Below are 16,847 nucleotides of genomic sequence, written 5' to 3'. Positions count from 1 at the left end.
ACTGTCGAGAGCCTAGACTGCCTGGAGCCACAGGCTCAGGTGCTGGCTGCCTTCCCCTCTTCCTTCTTGTGTCTTCGGGCAAGCGCTCTCATGGTCAGGCTGGCCCTCTGCTTAGAGAGGATGATCCTGGCACAGCCTCTGGCCTCCCACCTGCCTGAGCCCCTCTGCTCTGGAGCTATACCTAATTTGTCTCCCAGTTCTGATTTTGAGTAGGGCAAGAAATGGTTACAGGAAGTTTTGTTTTGATAGTTTGACTTGTGGTTGGACATTTAATCATCTGAGAACTGAGTGCTTTCTTTATCCAGATGTACCTTTGCAATCTTCTTCTGTAGTACGCCGTACATCACGTACATTTCTTGGTAGGCCAGAAAGGCTTTGCTTGAGTATTAATTTAATTTGGGGCTCTTTATGGAGTCCTATGTTGTCTGTCCCTCTAGTCTCCCTCACTGCCACCACATCCTGCCAGAAAAAAAACCAGACATTAACCTTTCATACAAAGAACATTGGAAAAATTGAGCAGTGCCTCAAGGTCATTGGATCCTAAGTGGTATTTGGCATAGTTAGCTGGTTTGGCGTTTGGTGAGCGGTTTCTGCTTTATATTTGAGCAAAAAATTTCTTGGCAAGAGGCCTCTATGCTCCGTTCCCAGAGCTCGCTGTGTGTACAGGGTTTGCCCCCTCTACTCCCCTGACAGGTTGTTTTAATCCTCTTGCCTGTAAGCAAGTGCAGCAGAATGTGTTGGGCCAGCTCACATGACCTTAGTCACCTCTTCCCGGGGTAACCAGCATCGGCTTTTGATACCGTGGTCACTTGACATGGTGGAGCTGTCAGGGCAAAGAGGTGGAGATGCCAGGAGGAAGCCTGGGTCTGCCAAGGAAGGTACAGCAGTCCCCCTTTGCCAGGGTTGGCTCTCTGCAGCTTCAGTCACTGGCAGTCAGCTGCGGTCTGGAAGCAGATGATCCTCCTGATGTAGGCTCAGCAGGTCAAGTGTTGTGTCACCATGGCTACGTCATTCCTCTCACATCATGTCACCAGTAGGCATTGTGTCATCTCCCATCCTTGCAGGAAGAGGGGTGAGTACAGTACAGTGAGGTGTTTTGAGAGAGAGGGAGAAACACACATCGCCTTCATTACAGTATAGTTACAGTTGCTCTACTTTAGTTATTGTTGCTCATCTCTTACTGTACCTAATTTATAAATTCAGCTTTGTCACAGATATTTTTGTATTGGAGAAAGCCTACTAGATACGGGATTTGGTACAATCTGCGGTTTCAGGCATCTACTGGGGCTCTTGGAACGTGTCCATTATGGATGAGGTAGGGGCTACTGTGAATGGGAGTGTATGTGATTCCTTCGTGAGGCCCAGGTAGGAAAAGTCAACTCCTGTGGGACAGGAGTGAGAAGACACTTTCATTCCTTCTTGCCTTTATTATCCCCTGAATTCGTACTTCTGGTGTCTCCATTTATCTTCCTCCTGTATCTCAAATCCTATCTGCAGGGGCCCAAGAAATGCAGCTGTTTCAGGAAACCACCCAAGACAGATGCATGATGGTTCATAGGATACAAAACCCAACACCAAAAATCCCGTCTACCCAAACAGTGATCTTGTTATGCTGTTGTAGGACAGCTGCTGATAGGAGCCTGGCTGCCATAGAAGGCTGCTGAGTCTCCCATCCAGAGCTGCTCAGGAGCTAGGAGTGCAGATAGTGCATGTGTGCACGCACAGACACACACACACACACTCCCCTCCCCCTCCCCCTGTTCCCTCATCTCACAACTGAAGAGACAGCACTGGTCAGTATAGAACAATCAGGAACTCCAGCCACTGTGTGTGAATATGTGTGTTTCTTAAATACTAGTCACATTTCCCATTGTGACTATTGATTTGCAAAGTTTCCAGGTTCATATATCTAGAAAATCTTGGCAAGATTGCTGTCATTGTATGTCTCTGGAGCTGGATTTTCCTAGGGTGGGATATCTGTTTAAAATGCCTTTTATTAGGGGAGTGTAGAGTGGCCTTTTACAGAAGGGATGAAAGAGTCGAGGTACTGGAGCCTTTTCTGTCTCTGTCAGAAACCCAAGTCCAAGTCTGAGCCCTGTGAACAGATGACCAGAACTTGGTCTTTGACTCAAGAGCTCTCCTAGGCCAGTTCAAAAAGATCCAACTCTTTTTGGAGTTTTAGAGCATATTGGTGATCACTGGGTTAAAGAGGTTAATCCAAAAGGTTGTTAAATCCAGAAGTCATATCTTTTCCTTGGAACCTGCAGAGTAAGTCGAGAAAGCACCTGGAATTATAGTGATAACAGCCAGCGCATCGTGAGCATTTGGTATGTGGCAGGCATTGTTCCGAGTGTGTTGGATGGTGTTGGATATTCGGTAATTTCTGACTTTACACCTGTTTTCCCTTGTTAGGAATCCCTCCTGCTATGGGGGCTTTGTCCTTGGCAGTTGCACAGACTAGGTAGAACAACAAAATGTGTAGCAGCAGCCTCCTGCTGCCCAGCTAGATTCTTGGGATCAAAGGATCCTGGTTGGTTTCTTTCAATCTTCAGGTCTTTCTCCAAGCTACCAGGCCTGTTAGCAATCAGAGCTGCCCTTCAGGATTTGTTGGGGAGGATCTTAATACCTTTTGTAGCTCTCCGTTCTTCCCTGCCTTCTTTGAGTGAATTTGGAGGTGGAGGCCTAGAGATTTGGCTGCTTGCCTCCTTCAAAATAACCGGCATTTTCTGATCTGCACTCTAGGTAGTAGTATGTCTAATAATGCCCCAAAGTGGCTCCCTTCCGTCCTAACACCACCTGTTAACCAGTGATTCTAGTTCCTGGAAGCCCCTAGGAACTCATCTGTATCAAAGAGCCCTGCCATCAGGTTTGTATCACCGAGGGCAGAAAGCTCAGGACCTCCAACACTGAAGGCTGCACCCAGTCTCCCTTCCTCCTTGGCCTTTTCTAGACCACTCTCTTAAAAGCCAGTAGTTAGACTGCTGTCCCAGGACTCTTTTTGAAAAGGCACTTGTAGTGGAAAGTGGCTGTCATCTCATTTAATAGACTCCTTGCTCCTGGGCCAGTTGGGCAAGCGACTAGGGTGCCATGAAGAACTGCTGTTGCCATCAGAAAATGATCAGTGTTTGGCTTTGGGGCAAGTCAGGTCCACAGTCAGAAGTTGACATATACTCCATCTCATTGAGAAGCTTGTGCTTTCCAATCTTCCCCACCCAGCTTCTGGCAAATGTGCCCTTCTCCACTGACCTGGCATACCAGCCAAGGCACCTGCCCAGGTCACGGCCACTCAGTCACAGGACCCAGCAGTTACTGCCCTCAGCCCAGGGCTAAGGCTGCAGTCGCAGCGAGAGGCCCAGGGAGGCAGGTATGAGGCTTGTCCTGGCCTCCGTTGCAGAGCAGGGAGACAGCTCTCAAGAGCACATGCCCCTGATGCATGGATCAGGGGACTCTCCCAGGCACCCTTTTCTTTTCTCTCTAGCTGTGAGTTTGTCTTCCTGGCCTTCCTTAATTAGTCCTTCTCTCCTGTAAGGTAACACCCCCTCAAAATTCCTTTCCTCCAGCCTCGTGCTTCATCTCTGCCTGTGATGTTCTTCATATCTTCTTAGACCCTCCCTCCTACCCAACCATCCCACATGCTTGGAAGCTGCCCTACCCCAGCTCAAGCCCTGGTGTTTCGAGCCCTCACCCAGATTGGAAGGTTAGGGAGCCACAGTTTCTGCTGCCTGTGCTGCTTGGGGAGCAAAGATATGTTCCTAGTTTCCAAGTTGGAACTCTGAATTTATTTTCCTGTTCTGGACTATGGTTTAAATCTTAAGTATGGTTAGTATACTATTTCAGATATATTAGTGGGCCCTCATGAGCTTGCCTGAGACACTACTGTTTTTAACATGTTTCTATGGAAAAATAGTTCTTTCTCAGGATGAAACTTTTGGTTAAGTTGGGATTTCTTGTCTGATATTACTGCAGCAGATTTGCATGTGAAAGTGCCCTTAGTTTGTAGACAGCACTCGCTATCACAAAAGTAAGTTGTCCTTCTGGACACCAGACGACGAGACAAAGGCGTAAAGAAACATACACACACCTCTTCCCACCCAGAAAGGTTGCTAGAGAGCTGTACTCCCGTGATTGTTCTGAGGGACAGGTGAGACTGAACTCTCAGTCTTGGTTGATTGGTCCCTTTATCAAATAGCTCCATGCCATCGCTCAGGTGCCCTCACCTGCTGGGGTTTTTAGGGCTCTGCTGTAAGAGGAAGATAACACCTCTGCCTGAGTAGCAGCAGTCCGGTGGGGCTTTGCTTATGGGAAGAGCAGCCAGTTGGATTTTTAATGGTCACTTAAGAGGAGCCAACCACATTGCAGCCCAATGAGGTGGGACAGTTTTGAAGCAAGAACGGCATTGACGACCTTAGGTGGTATCTGTGACTTCTTCTTGAGCTCTGACCTCTGGCCATGGTGACTTCTGGGGCAGTAAACTTTGTCCCAGTGTGTTTTCTGACATTTCCTCCTCCTTCATCAACTCCCTCTCTGAAACTGGAGGAGTAGGAAGGTAGTATTTTTTTCCCCTTCCAGAGGAAGGTGCAGTGGAAAGAGGCACATGTCTTACTCAGCACCTTCCAGTGTAGAGCTGGAACCGGGTAGGACCCCAGAAGGCCTGTTTCACAGCCCGGGGCTGCATCTGCTGCTTAGCATAAAGATGTTATAATGAAACCATATTGGAAAGGGCAGAGACAAAGGGTTAAATCTGCACCCAGGTAACAAGGCTGTTGCATAAACACTGAGAGATTTTTTCTTTTTAAGATCTTGTGCTTCTTTTTCACTTTGTACTGGCAAAAACCCCAGGAGAAGATGGGAGATTCTGGGAGGAGATGATTATGCTGGGTGAGTCAACTGAGCTCCCCAGCTGCCGTTTTTAGTTCCTTTGCTTTTCTGTAACAGGAGGCAGTTTGGGGAGGGGTGGGGGCAGGGTAGTAATGCTGATTCGTGCAGACAGGAGGCAGGTGTGTGGGTGCATTTTGGGGCCACTCTAGGATTGACTGCATCTTGTAGTCAGTATATTGGTTCAAGGAGGAAATATTCAAGCAGAGTTCTTGGTATGACAAAGAGTAAATAAACGTCTCCTACAAGTCACTGTCACTTCCCTAAATCAGTAGCTCTTAGAATGGCTGGAGCTGTCTTACATTGTCCCAGCAAGACCCAGTGGTTCTGATAGCAAAGTGGTAGAGGGACTGAATGTAGAGGCAGAGAGCTGTCCTGCTGAAGCGTCTGAAGGTTATAGGGCAGCAGGAAGTTGTGACGCAAGGAGCCCTCTCTGTGATGAAAAGAGGAATTGGGCTTGATTGAGAGGGGCTGGGGAGGAGGGTGTGGGGTGGTGGCCCTTGGCTATGCCTGTATTCTGAGCCTGTCTCCAGTTCACCTTGGTGAACCTTTGCCTCAAGCTTTGTGTCAGGAGAGATCACCAAGGGCCTTAGCACCACCTGAGAAAGCTTGTTAGTGAAACTAATGCTCCGTAGATGTCATCCATTCACGGGAGAGTGGATTCCTGCATGGCCCACTGCCCACTTTGATGTTGCCTGCAGAGTACACTGGTGTGGGTTACTGGTGGGGATCCCAGAGACTGCCATGAAGACACCCCCACAAGTGTCCTTACTCATCCACACACAGTTATTTGCTCAGTACCTATTGAACACTTCTGACCTGACTGTAAGCATTGTGGCTGTGTCGCTTCAGAGGGTGGCAGAAATCCCTTGGAGGAGGGAAGGTGGGTCTCATGACAAGAGGTTTTGATCTTCTTTTGCTCTTGTCTTATTTCTTGGGCTGAGGAGTGGGAGGGTGACTTTTTAAGAGTCAAACGTTGTTCCGCATTTGTTTCTGTAAGGAGTTTTAACATGGGCCAGCTAGGTGCAGGCACTGCCAGGCATGGGGGGCATACAGATCCACTGTCGGAGCAGGACACTGTCCCTGACCTCTCAGAGCTTGGAGGGGGTTAAGGGGTGGAGACAGGAAAGATGAACAGATGCTGTGAGAGTCCAGAGAAGGCAGAGGTGGCCCTCAGCTGAGGTGTCCAGATGATACTTAGAATAAAAGGGTTGGGGATAAACAAGGGAGAAAGGGCTTTACTTACCTGATCACCTAAAAGAAGGCATTATATGATAGCTGGAGTCTTACTTTTGGTGTGTGTTTATCTGTGTACCACAGTTCCTACCCGTTCCCTACCTGGGTCCCACCTCAGGTCTAATTCCAGAGTGATGCCCTCCTCCACTGCACTATAGACAGACAGCCGGTATGCTGACAACATAAACTGCTAGGCCCGGGCCCCTTGGCTGTGCTGGCTGGGCTCCGTCAGCTCCCTGCAGTCCTCTGTAAAGTGAGCCAAACCTTTCTGCTGCAGGCTGCCTTCTGCCTCCCCCAGAGCGCTGGGCTGCTGGCAGGCTGGCTCTCCTGTGCTATGGAGGAACTTGTTGGTCTCCATGGTTACAGTAACCCACTGGTATGGGAGAAGCTGAATGGAGTGCAAGGCTGGCAGCATGAGCTTCCCCAAGCCCTTGGCACCATGTGGTACTGGTATGCCGGCTGTTTCTTGGACCTTCTCTGGAAGGATGGAGTTAAGGAACTGATGAGGAAGGAAAGAGTCACCACACCTCTGGGCTACACAGAGGTCAGGGGTGGGGCTGCTTTCTCATTCACCCACTCCTCTTGGCAGGAGGGGCTTTGTGTTAGGAAAGAGGGTCCTTTTTGCCTGCAGCCCAGCCATGCTTGAAATTTGACTTTTCCTTGTTCTAGAAGGAATAACACCTTTGCTACACTGGTACTTGTGGTGAGGTTCTTAGGGATTATAGCTCCTCTCAGGGCCCAGAGAAGCCCTTGAGATGGAAAAAGCTTCCTACCTGGGAGTGAAGAGAGGTCATAGAAAGCATTGTTTTGTTTTGTTTTTTATAGTTTCATTCTTTATATTTTCTGTACTTTCCCCAATATTGTACATCAATAGTTATTGGGTTCTTTTTTTGAGAGGGCATCTCATATTTATTGATCAAATGCTTGTTAACAACAATAAAATTCTGTATAGGGGACTCAATGCACAATCATTAATCAACCCCAAGCCTAATTCTCGTCAGTCTCCAATCTTCTGAAGCATAACGAACAAGTTCTTACATGGTGAACAAGTTCTTACATAGTGAATAAGTTCTTACATGGTGAACAGTACAAGGGCAGTCATCACAGAAACTTTCAGTTTTGATCACATTATGAACTATAAACAATCAAGTCAGATATGATTATTCGTTTGATTTTTATACTTGATTTATATGTGAATCCCACATTTCTCCCATATTATTATTACTATTATTTTTAATAAAATGCTGAAGTGGTAGGTAGATGCAAGATAAAGGTAGAAAACATAATTTAGTGCTGTAAGAGGGCAAATGTAGATGATCAGGTGTGTGCCTATAGACTAAGTATTAATCCAAGCTGGACAAGGGCAACAAAACATCCACGGATGCAGATTTCTCTCAAAACAGGGGGGGTGAGGTTCTAAGCCTCATCTCTGTTGATCCCCAATTTCTCACCTGATGGCCCCCCTGCGACTGTGCCTGTCTTAGGTTGTTCCAGAAAGCATTGTTGAGACTTTCCTGGGCCCCAGGCGGGCGCTGATCAGCCCTGGCCTGGATTTTCTCATTTCATCCTTAAGCTGAGCCTGTGAAGTGGGTAAAGCTAGTATCCTCACATCCCAAAGGAGGAAACAGACCTAGTCAGGTACTCTTGCTCATATTCAGTCAGTGCCTTACCAGGAGCCAGGGCGGGCTCCTGCTGGGCCTGCCTGCCTCCAGAGCTCTGCTGTGCTCTCCTGACTCCTCTACGAAGTAAGCAGAGGTGCTGTAGTGAGCGTAATGTGCTCTTCCCCCATTAGACGTTTCTAAAAGGCAGGAACCAGATCTCTATGAACTTCGCAAGGGCCCTGGCTCTAGAGGTAGGCACTTAACAAAGGCTTGCTGAATCTGCAGTAGTAATTGGAGATTGAAATAGAGACCAGCCCCCAGCAGATTCTCAGGGGTGAAGTGGTGCTAGAAGCTTCTGAACCCCTGGGTGCTCAGTAGAGTCCACTGTATTTGAAGAGTGCTCAGCATTTCAAGTGACTCTGAAGGCAGGAGATTTGAGGGGGGCCACATCAGTGTGGCTTCCATGCATGAAGGGGAGTGAGCTGGAGATAGCATGGTTCTGACCCCACTCCAGGTCAGTTCTTGCCTGCTGGTCTTCCCAGGCGGGCGCTGGCTTCTGGTGTGGCTGCTTTGAGGCCTGCAGGCTGCTCCCGTCATGGCCCAGGCTGCAGTGCTAGTCCCCTGCCTTGGTGTGAGGCTTGCAACTCAGAGAGCTAAAGGGCAGCAGACTACTTTGCTTTTGGCTTTGTGCTTCAGTTGCAGGCTCTGCTGTCTCCTTTGTTGGAGAGGCGCCTGCCCTGGCTGGATAAAGGAAGCAGCCCACTGACAGTGTGACATATTCCTAGCTCCCTTCTGCTGTAGGGTATCAAGGGAATACCCTCCCAGGGGGAGCCCTCAGTTAATTTCAGGGCTAGGAGGGTGCACCCAGCCTCTCCACTGGTCAGTGCATCACAGCTTCACAAGACCTCTCCTAGTCAGAATGTTCACTGGTTTACTGACTTTGGCAGTTGAGAATGACAGTTGCTCAGGATCAAAAGATACAAAGGCTCCTGGATGCAGTGAAGGAGGAAGGGTTAAAGAGCTAGCAACCTGCCACCGCCCATGACTTTTCAGCTCTCCCCAGGCTCTCTGAGGTCAGTGCTCGGTACTTCCTCGGTTTGCAAAACCACTTACTGTCTCCCACAAATAAGATTGAGAAGGCCGTCCATCTGTCACATTGCAAAACCCTAGGAAAACTGGAAAAATGAAGTTACTTGATCCTGCTCTGGCTTCTGAGTGAAGGGGCAGGTGGTCCCGGGCAAGCCTAAGCCCAAGGTCCAGAATAAGCCCTCATCTCTTCCACGGAAGTCAGAGCCCGATTTGGAAAGGGCTGATGGGAGGAGGGGGTTGTCGTAGGACCCCCCGGGGAAGGCCTTTACAACAGTCCTCCGCCACTGGCCTCGACCAGACACTGGCCTTCCTTTTGTCCCTTTCCTGTATCTTTCCATCTTTCCCCTCCTTCTAGTCTTTGGAGGAAGAGCCAGTGACTTAGCTTCTTGTGAGGTAGTTCGGAGCAGATTTGGCATGAAGAAGGGTTGATGAGAAGCTGGTAGAGGGCAACATGAACAGCAGAGTGCTGATGTGGGCACCCAAACCCTGGGCACCAGTCCCGGCTCTGCACTGGGAAGCTGTGTGACCTTGGGCAAGTCTCTTAACCTCTGCACTACAATTTCTCATCTGTAAAATGAGGATGCTACCTACTCCAGAGGTCTGTGGCATGGGGAACAGAGGAAGTACATGCCAGCCACTCATCATGTCAGAAAGGTGGACTCTGTTGACCAGGGCTCCTGTGTAAGGCAAGCACTGAGTAGCGCTGTCTCTTGGGTGTCTGTGCTCAGGTGCCGGGCGGGCACAGAGCAGGCTTTGCCCTTCCCTAGAGGGATTTGTGGCCTGCCATCATGAGCTCTTTTGAGTTGCTTACTGGGTTAGATTCCAGCACAGAGTAATGGAACGAAAACAGAGTGGATCTGGGAGCCAGAGGAGAGGATGTGACCAGCACACAGACGGTAGATGAGGAAGGGCTCCAAACTGCCCAGTCAGCAGAGGCCTAAACAGCAGGCACTTTTCAGGATGAAGGTGTGGGGACAGCTGCCCCTGCTCCCCCAGGCCCTCAGAGTTCTTAAAGAAGACAGTCTTGTTGGGGTGAGGTGGTGATGGCGGGGAGTGGGAACCTGGGGAGTGACTCCCAGAATCAGGACTGGGAGGGACTTCAAGGAACATTTGGTTTGTTCCCCATCCTTTGGGCAAAATTTAGGATTAAACATCTCATTCTCTATCAGTGACAAAGGTTCTTAATCTAGAACCCATAGATTTCTAAGAGGCTTCATAGGGTCCCTAAAACCCCTGAAATTATGTGCATAATATTTTGTATGTAAGTGGAATATGCATTTTTCTAAGGTTAAACGCTGCTTTTTGTGAAGTAGGAGATCTGTCTGCCACTGTTGGATTGCTGGTTTCTCCTTACCCCTGTGCCCGCCCTTGTCCTTGCTGGGTGGTTTGCTGGTTTGGGGCATGTCTGATTCACACATACTCCTTGCGTCCTGTCCACCAGTTTGAGCCCCTACCCAGGTCCCACCTGCTGCAGGTGAGATAAGAACTTTATGACAGCCCTGGCTGGAGTGAGTCTCTGCCTCACCCTCTCGCAGCTGCTACCCAGCAAAGCACCTAGGGGAGGGTGGGGCAGCCCACTTCCGGGGAGGGGGAGGGGAAGGGAGAAGGAAGTTGGTCTAAACCCGCCTCTTTCTCTCTCTGTCTCCCTTTTTTCCTGTTCCCCTCCTGCCCCTGTCCTCCCACCTTGCTCCCGATGTAGTGTCCTGGAACTGCATGCGTTTCCTGGCCAGTAGGCCCTGGCCGGCACGGAGCTGCAGGGCTTTGTCCCGTTGCTCTCCTTGCCAAGGCTGGTCTCTCTCTGCTAGTGGTGGTTTCGGTTGCGACACAGTCCAGGTTCCCAGGCAGGAGCCGCTCGGCCTGGCTGCTTCGCTCCTTTTCACTGAGGAGGTGGTGGAAGGTGCCGCCTGCTTCGGCTGAGTAAGGGTGGCTCGTGGAGCCGGCAGCCCCCGCCCTGGGCCTGGCTCTTCCTGGCCTCTGTACTTTGCCCTCGCTGCCTGACAGGTTCTGCTGTGGGCTCTGCTGAATGGAAGTCGCTGGTAGTCCTTGTCCCCTTCTCCAGCCGGGTATGTTTTCCCTTTCTTTTGCTCTGGGGTTGCCCTCTCTTATTTTCTCCCTGCCACCCCAAACCAGGATCTTTAAACAGTTGCTGAATGGAGCCAGGCACTGGCACAAGGCAGTGAAGTGCGCTTCATGGGAAGAGACATTGGCTAGGAGAGGAAGGGGGCAAGTAGCAGGCAAAGAGTCCCTGCAGGTGGGGTCAGCGGGCTGAACCAGAGTGTGAGGAAGGGACTGGTGACGGGCTGGAGCACAGGGAGGGCGCTCAGGTGCTGCCGTGAGGGGAGAGCATGGGGGTAGAGCCGCCCAGGGTCAGTGCCCAAGGGCCACTTTTCTTCCTCCATTGCACAGTGCCCAGGCTTGCTTTGCCTCTGGCCAAGAGGTGACTGCCTGCCTGTCAGCACCCCAAGCTTGGCTCCTTCGAGCCCTGGGAAAGTCTCAGGACACCTGGATGTAGAACCCCAAAGCATGAGCTTTTCTAGGGGAGAACTGCTGGTTGGCTCCTTCAGCATTAGGGAAGGGGCCCTGCCTACCTGAGTCAGTGCTGGGTCTCGGGTGGAGGCCGTCTTCCGGGCAGACCTGGCAGCACGCCTAGGGCTGAGTTCTGGATCCCAGATTGAAGGGCCCACTGGCTATGAGGCTCTCTTTTTCTTTGATCCCTATGTTCCACATTCTCTCCTCCTGTTGAGGACCCTGAAGCTGTTTTAGGACCCCTACTTCTGAATCAGTAACCTGCATGGTCTGCCACTGGTTCCAAATACTGCCTTGTAGGAGGTAGGAGGACCCCCTTGTTCGTTCTGGAGGCTGCCTGAGAGCCATGGGGTGTGTTTTCGGCAGACTGCCTCCGACCTTGAGGGCCTGCCTGTGGTTGTGATGTCAGCGAGCCAGAGCCTCGGGAGTGTCAGGTACTCCGTATAGTGCTGTGAGCAAGGAGGACAGAGGCAGAGGGGGGAGCAGCGCTCTACTCAGATCCTGTTTGGCCCAGAAGAGCAGCTGGTCCTCAGGCCCCCATCCTGTTGGTGAGGTCGTCCAGGCTGAATGGACCTAGTCAAAGCCACAGAAGGGAACTCTCTTCCCCGGCAACCCTAACGTCATCAGCCTTCAGGAAAGCAGCTCGTGTGGTGTCTTGCTCCATGAGACATTGTCTGCTTGGAGACTCTCTGTGCTCTCTCCCTCCTTCCTCACCTTCCTTCCCATGGGTCTCTCACCCTTTCCCCCAACCCTACCCTGCAACACACCTCACAACATAGAAGAGGTGAAGGGGAGTAAGAGAAGGGAGGCATGCTTTGCGTCCTGAAAGGGGTGTGGGTGAGTTTTGGAGCAGAGGATCAAAGAGCACGTGCCTGTGTTCTCTGCTTCACTGGGTGCTGGACAAGCTGAAGTTTCTCTTACTGTCCTGGACACCCAGCTTGGAACCAGCCCTTCACAGCTGCCCTCTCTACGCCCCTCCTGTGAAGGCTAGAAGCACTGGTGCAGGCTGGCAAGGGGGGCCAGAGGAGAGGGTGGCTGACGCTCAGCCTGGACCTCTTCCCAGCGGAAAGGCCAAAATATCTCGTGTCAGCCAGCCTACAGCTGGCTTAGGAGGGCTTGACTTAGATGCAGAAGTCTCATTGACAACGGGAATTTTGGTTTCGCAGGCAGTAGTATTTGGGGACTAAAGGTAATAACAATAATGATTGTTCTTTACTGAGCATTGGATAAAGCATTTTACGTGTGTTCTGTCACATATCTAACGTAAAGTAGGGAATATTTTATTGCCACCTTACAGATAAGGAAACTAAAGCTAATAAGTGAGGGAGGCAGGACGTAGAGCTAGTTCTGTGGGACAGAGCTCCTCAGCACCCATTAGACCCTCTCTGGGCAGACGTGTGGGATCATCTTTTGGATGGTTTCCTTTCTCCTTTGTTGTAATAGTCTCTCTCTGAAGGATGGTGTCGATGATAATAAAGCCAACACATTTTGAGTAAATGGCAGATTTAGGATTTGAACCCTGGCAATTTGTCTGTAGCATCCGTACTCAAGCATGCCTCGCTACCCCGGTAAGGAACAGGGTTGGATGGCAGAGTCCCTCTTGTGGTTTTTGGTGTTCCTTGAAGTCCAACGTGCTGCTGAGCTTGGCTGGGGATGTTGTCCTGCTGTGCCCCAAAGACCAGGCCATGGGCCAGGAACACCAAGACGGGTGGGCAGGGCAGAGCTCAGGGAGGGCAGCAGGATTCTCAGCTTTGGCTTCAGAGGGACAAATGAAGGGCCCACATCCTTAGGTTGATACTGAATTCCTATTCCCAATTTTGAGGACTTGGAGACTACCAAGCTCCTGCTACCTCTCTTTGTATCCTCAGAAAAGAGGGGAGTGACAAGAAGCAGGTGAATGAGAGGTTGCCAAGGAAACTTCTTCACCAATCTGCCTCTCAGGGAAGTTGGGGCAGAGGGAAGGTCGTCCCTGCACATGACCTGTTAGGCAGGCTGGGAAGGGCACTAGGCAGTCCAGCAGCACTTGTAGGCAGGATGGGGCTGAGAAGAGGGAGGCCATGGAGCCCAGGCCTCAGGACCCTGAAGGATGCTCAGGGTGCCCCTTGGTAGATTGACCCAAATGCTGGGACCAGCAGGGCCTAGAAATGCCCTTCTGTCCAAGGGGTGTGAGGCCTGGAGTTCTGTTTGCAGGGAAAAAAGCAGATATTTGAAAATCTACTGGCCTCGCAAATGCTGTTTGAGGACCAACCAGGCTTAGGCGAGCTGCAGGGTGTATGGAGACCAGGGCAGGAGAAGCTCTGAGCAGGAGGGGACAGAACACAAATGCTTTGGGGACCGTGTGCAGCGTGAAGGTTGATGAGAACTCACAGCAGAGTGAACACTCCCTGAAGGGCTAAGGGGGCTAGAAGGGACACTTCTGAGATGTCAGGAGCCTCTGCCTCCATTGTCTACTACATGCATGAGATCTTTTCTCCTTGAAGGTCCAACTTCATGAGCTTCTGGGATGTGAGTCAAACAGCCCACCCCAGACCAGCTAGTAGCCACTACACAAAGAGAAAGAAAGGTCCTCCGTTGACACACCAAAGAGGAAAGTCAGTAGCAGGGAGACTGACTTGTGTTACTGTTGTTCTGTTGGAAAAGCATCTGGTTAGGAAGAAACTTCTTGCCAAGGAACCTAGACAGTTCCTTAGGTGGTAGTGAGATCTTTCTTTTCTCTCTGATCTTTGGGGGCTTCTCTTATAGCCAGAAGGGGCTGTGAAAGGAAGAACTTAGGCTTGCCCTCCTCTGCTCCCCCTGCTCCCCTCCAAATTGTCCCCTTGACCTTTCCAAGGCAGCTCTGGATGGTCTGGAATGAGGTCCTGGCCACACTCTGCCTTGGCATTCTGGAGTCATGTCCTCTGGTATTCTTTGAGAGGTAACTCAGGGCTGTAGACAAGAGCCACACAAACTCGAAACAGTTTGCTGAGATACAATTCATACACCATACAATTCACCCCTTTAAATTGTGCAATTTAGTGGCTTTTTGTAAATTCACAGAGATGTGTGTCCATCACCACAATCAACACTTCATTAAAACGTTTTCATTACCACAGAGAGAAATCTCACCCCTCTTAGTTGTCACCCCTGAAGTCCCTCACGCACCTTAGCTCTTGACTAACTTCCTTTCTGTCTCTGGACCTTTCAAATAAAGAGAATCATACAATGTGTGATCCTTTGTGACCAGCGTTGTTCACTTAGCATGTTTTCAAAGTTCATCAGTGTTGCACCATGTATCAGTATTTCATTTATTTTTATTGCCCATGCTGTCCTACTGTGTGGATATTCCAGTTTGTTTATCCATTCATCAATTGATGGACTTTTTTTTTATTGAAGTAGCATTGATATACAATCTTAACAAAGGTTTCAAATATACAACACAGTGGTTCAATATTCACCCATGTTATCAACTCCTCACCCCTTCCACTGCAGTCACTGTCAGCATAGTAAGATGTTACAGAGTCATTTAACGGTATTCTCCATGCTGTACTACTGTCCCTGTGACCTACCTATATTGTGATTGATTATGAATTTTAGTGCCCCTTAATTCCCTTCTCCCTCCCTGCCCACCCTCCGCAACCCTTCCCCTCAGTAACCACTAGTTCCTTCTCTGCATCTGTGAGTCCACTGCTATTCTGTTCCTTCTGTTTTTCTTTGTTGTTATACTCCACAAATGAGTGAAATCATTTGATATTTGTGTCTCTCTGCCTGGCTTATCTCACTGACCATAATACCCCCTAGCTCCATCCATGTTGTTGCAAATGGCAGGATTTCTTTTCTTTCTATGACTGAATAATACTCCATTGTGTGTATGTACCACATCTTCTTTATCCATTCATCTATTGATGGATGTTTAGGTTGCTTCCATATCAATTGATGAACATTTATGTTGTTTCCACTTTCTGGCTATTATGAGTATGGGATATTATGAATATGCAAATTTTTCTGTGGATATGTGTTCCATTTCTCCTGGGTATGTCCCCAGGAATGGACTTGCCAGATCACTCTAGGTTTTAGCTCTTTGAAGAACATACAAGTCTTCATACACACACATGTTTTCATCTGGGCCATATCCTTTTGTGTTAGGTTTATACACCTGTTCAGTGCTGTTGTGTTTGACGCCTCTTTACTAGAGCTCTGGGGTATCTAAGGAGGACTCTTGTTGCCTTGCTCCGACCCTGTCATTCAGTTTTGCTCATTGCACAAATAGTCATTGAGCATCTACCTTAATCCAGTCTGTCTAAGTGCTGGGATGCATCAATGAATAAATGATACATGCTTGCCTTCATGAGCTTCCATTCTCATTGGGTAGACATCAAATCAATGTAAAGTGACAAATAGTAAAGATAAATGTGAAGTGTTGGATGGCAATGAGTGCTCTGAAGTAATTCTGATCATGTTACACCTGTGACTTTGATCGCAGCCTTCTCACAGGATGAACAGGCAACAGGGAGAACAGAACGAGGAGCTCTCCGCACAAGGTGCAGGCGCTGTTGGGTTACTCATGGCAGGTTGTACTTCCAGGCGGTGGAACCAGAGAGGGGACAGATTGGGTCCTAAGTGCCAACAGCCACCAAATGTTGGCCTGGGACCTGTGCTCTGCTCTTTGAGAGTGAAGACTGGCTCTCTTTTCATCTTCCTTTTTTCCCCCTGCCTTATGATTCTTTGCATGCCTACCACACCCTGGAGTTTGCACCTACACCCCCAGCCTCTTGCATTTTTTGCAGAGAGATACGGGCAAGGGTGTGGGAACTGAACAGGCAGCATACTTAAAGATGTGTGTGCTTCCCCCTGCAGCCCACCCTGGGGCACCTCGACTCCAAGCCCAGCGGTAAATCCAACATGCTGCGGGGCCGCAACTCAGCCACCTCTGCTGACGAGCAGCCCCATATTGGCAACTATCGACTCCTCAAGACTATCGGCAAGGGTAACTTCGCCAAGGTGAAACTGGCCCGGCACATCCTGACTGGGAAAGAGGTGAGGACTGGGGCTGGGAATATGGTAGTGTTTCCAGCTGTTGATGCCCCTGCAGGTGGTGGTGGGACTACTACTACAGTCAGCCTCTTGTTTGTGCAGTAGAAATGAGATCCGAACAAACAGAGGTTCTAAAAGGGACAGGTCAGAAAGTAGGCAGAAAATATAAAGGACGAAGCAGATTGGAGCCCTGGGTTTAGCCTGGCCAAAGAGGTAATCTCGGGTTTTTTTTGTCTTATGTTCAGGTAGCTGTGAAGATCATTGACAAGACTCAACTGAACTCCTCCAGCCTCCAGAAAGTAAGCACTCAACACCTCCAGTCCCTTTCCAGCTCCCTTCATGGGTCAGATGATTCACTGACCCCATTTGGACCTCCTCTAGAATCCCTAGTGTAAAATCTGGTCATTTCGCTGTCCCCAGCACTCCTGTCCATGGCTCTGCTACCTGTAGGACTTTGGTTGGATCCCCTGTGAAGACTCCTCCTGATTGAGCTTCCTGGCCACGGGCACT

At 49.7% G+C, this 16,847-nt stretch overlaps 1 protein-coding gene across 11 annotated transcripts in view; it reads left to right on the top strand.

Annotated features, from left to right (window-relative positions):
• MARK2 (microtubule affinity regulating kinase 2) overlaps positions 1-16,847 on the top strand; it is a 57,279-nt gene that overhangs the window by 22,969 nt on the left and 17,463 nt on the right. For 9 of the 11 annotated variants that reach the window (XM_036995326.2, XM_036995325.2, XM_036995321.2 and 6 more), the window contains exons 2-3: positions 16,161-16,340; positions 16,583-16,636. In XM_036995326.2, coding sequence (XP_036851221.1) covers positions 16,161-16,340; positions 16,583-16,636 — 234 coding nt within the window. Of the gene's footprint in view, positions 1-10,463; positions 10,865-16,160; positions 16,341-16,582; positions 16,637-16,847 lie in introns of those variants that run through there. The other 2 variants (XM_036995323.2, XM_017643477.3) reach the window with 2 other exon arrangements.

The sequence above is a fragment of the Manis javanica genome, chromosome 11 (assembly GCF_040802235.1).
Source record: "Manis javanica isolate MJ-LG chromosome 11, MJ_LKY, whole genome shotgun sequence".
Lineage (NCBI taxonomy): Eukaryota > Metazoa > Chordata > Mammalia > Pholidota > Manidae > Manis > Manis javanica.
Note: the sequence above shows the minus strand (reverse complement) of the source record. Positions and strands in the feature narration are given on the sequence as shown.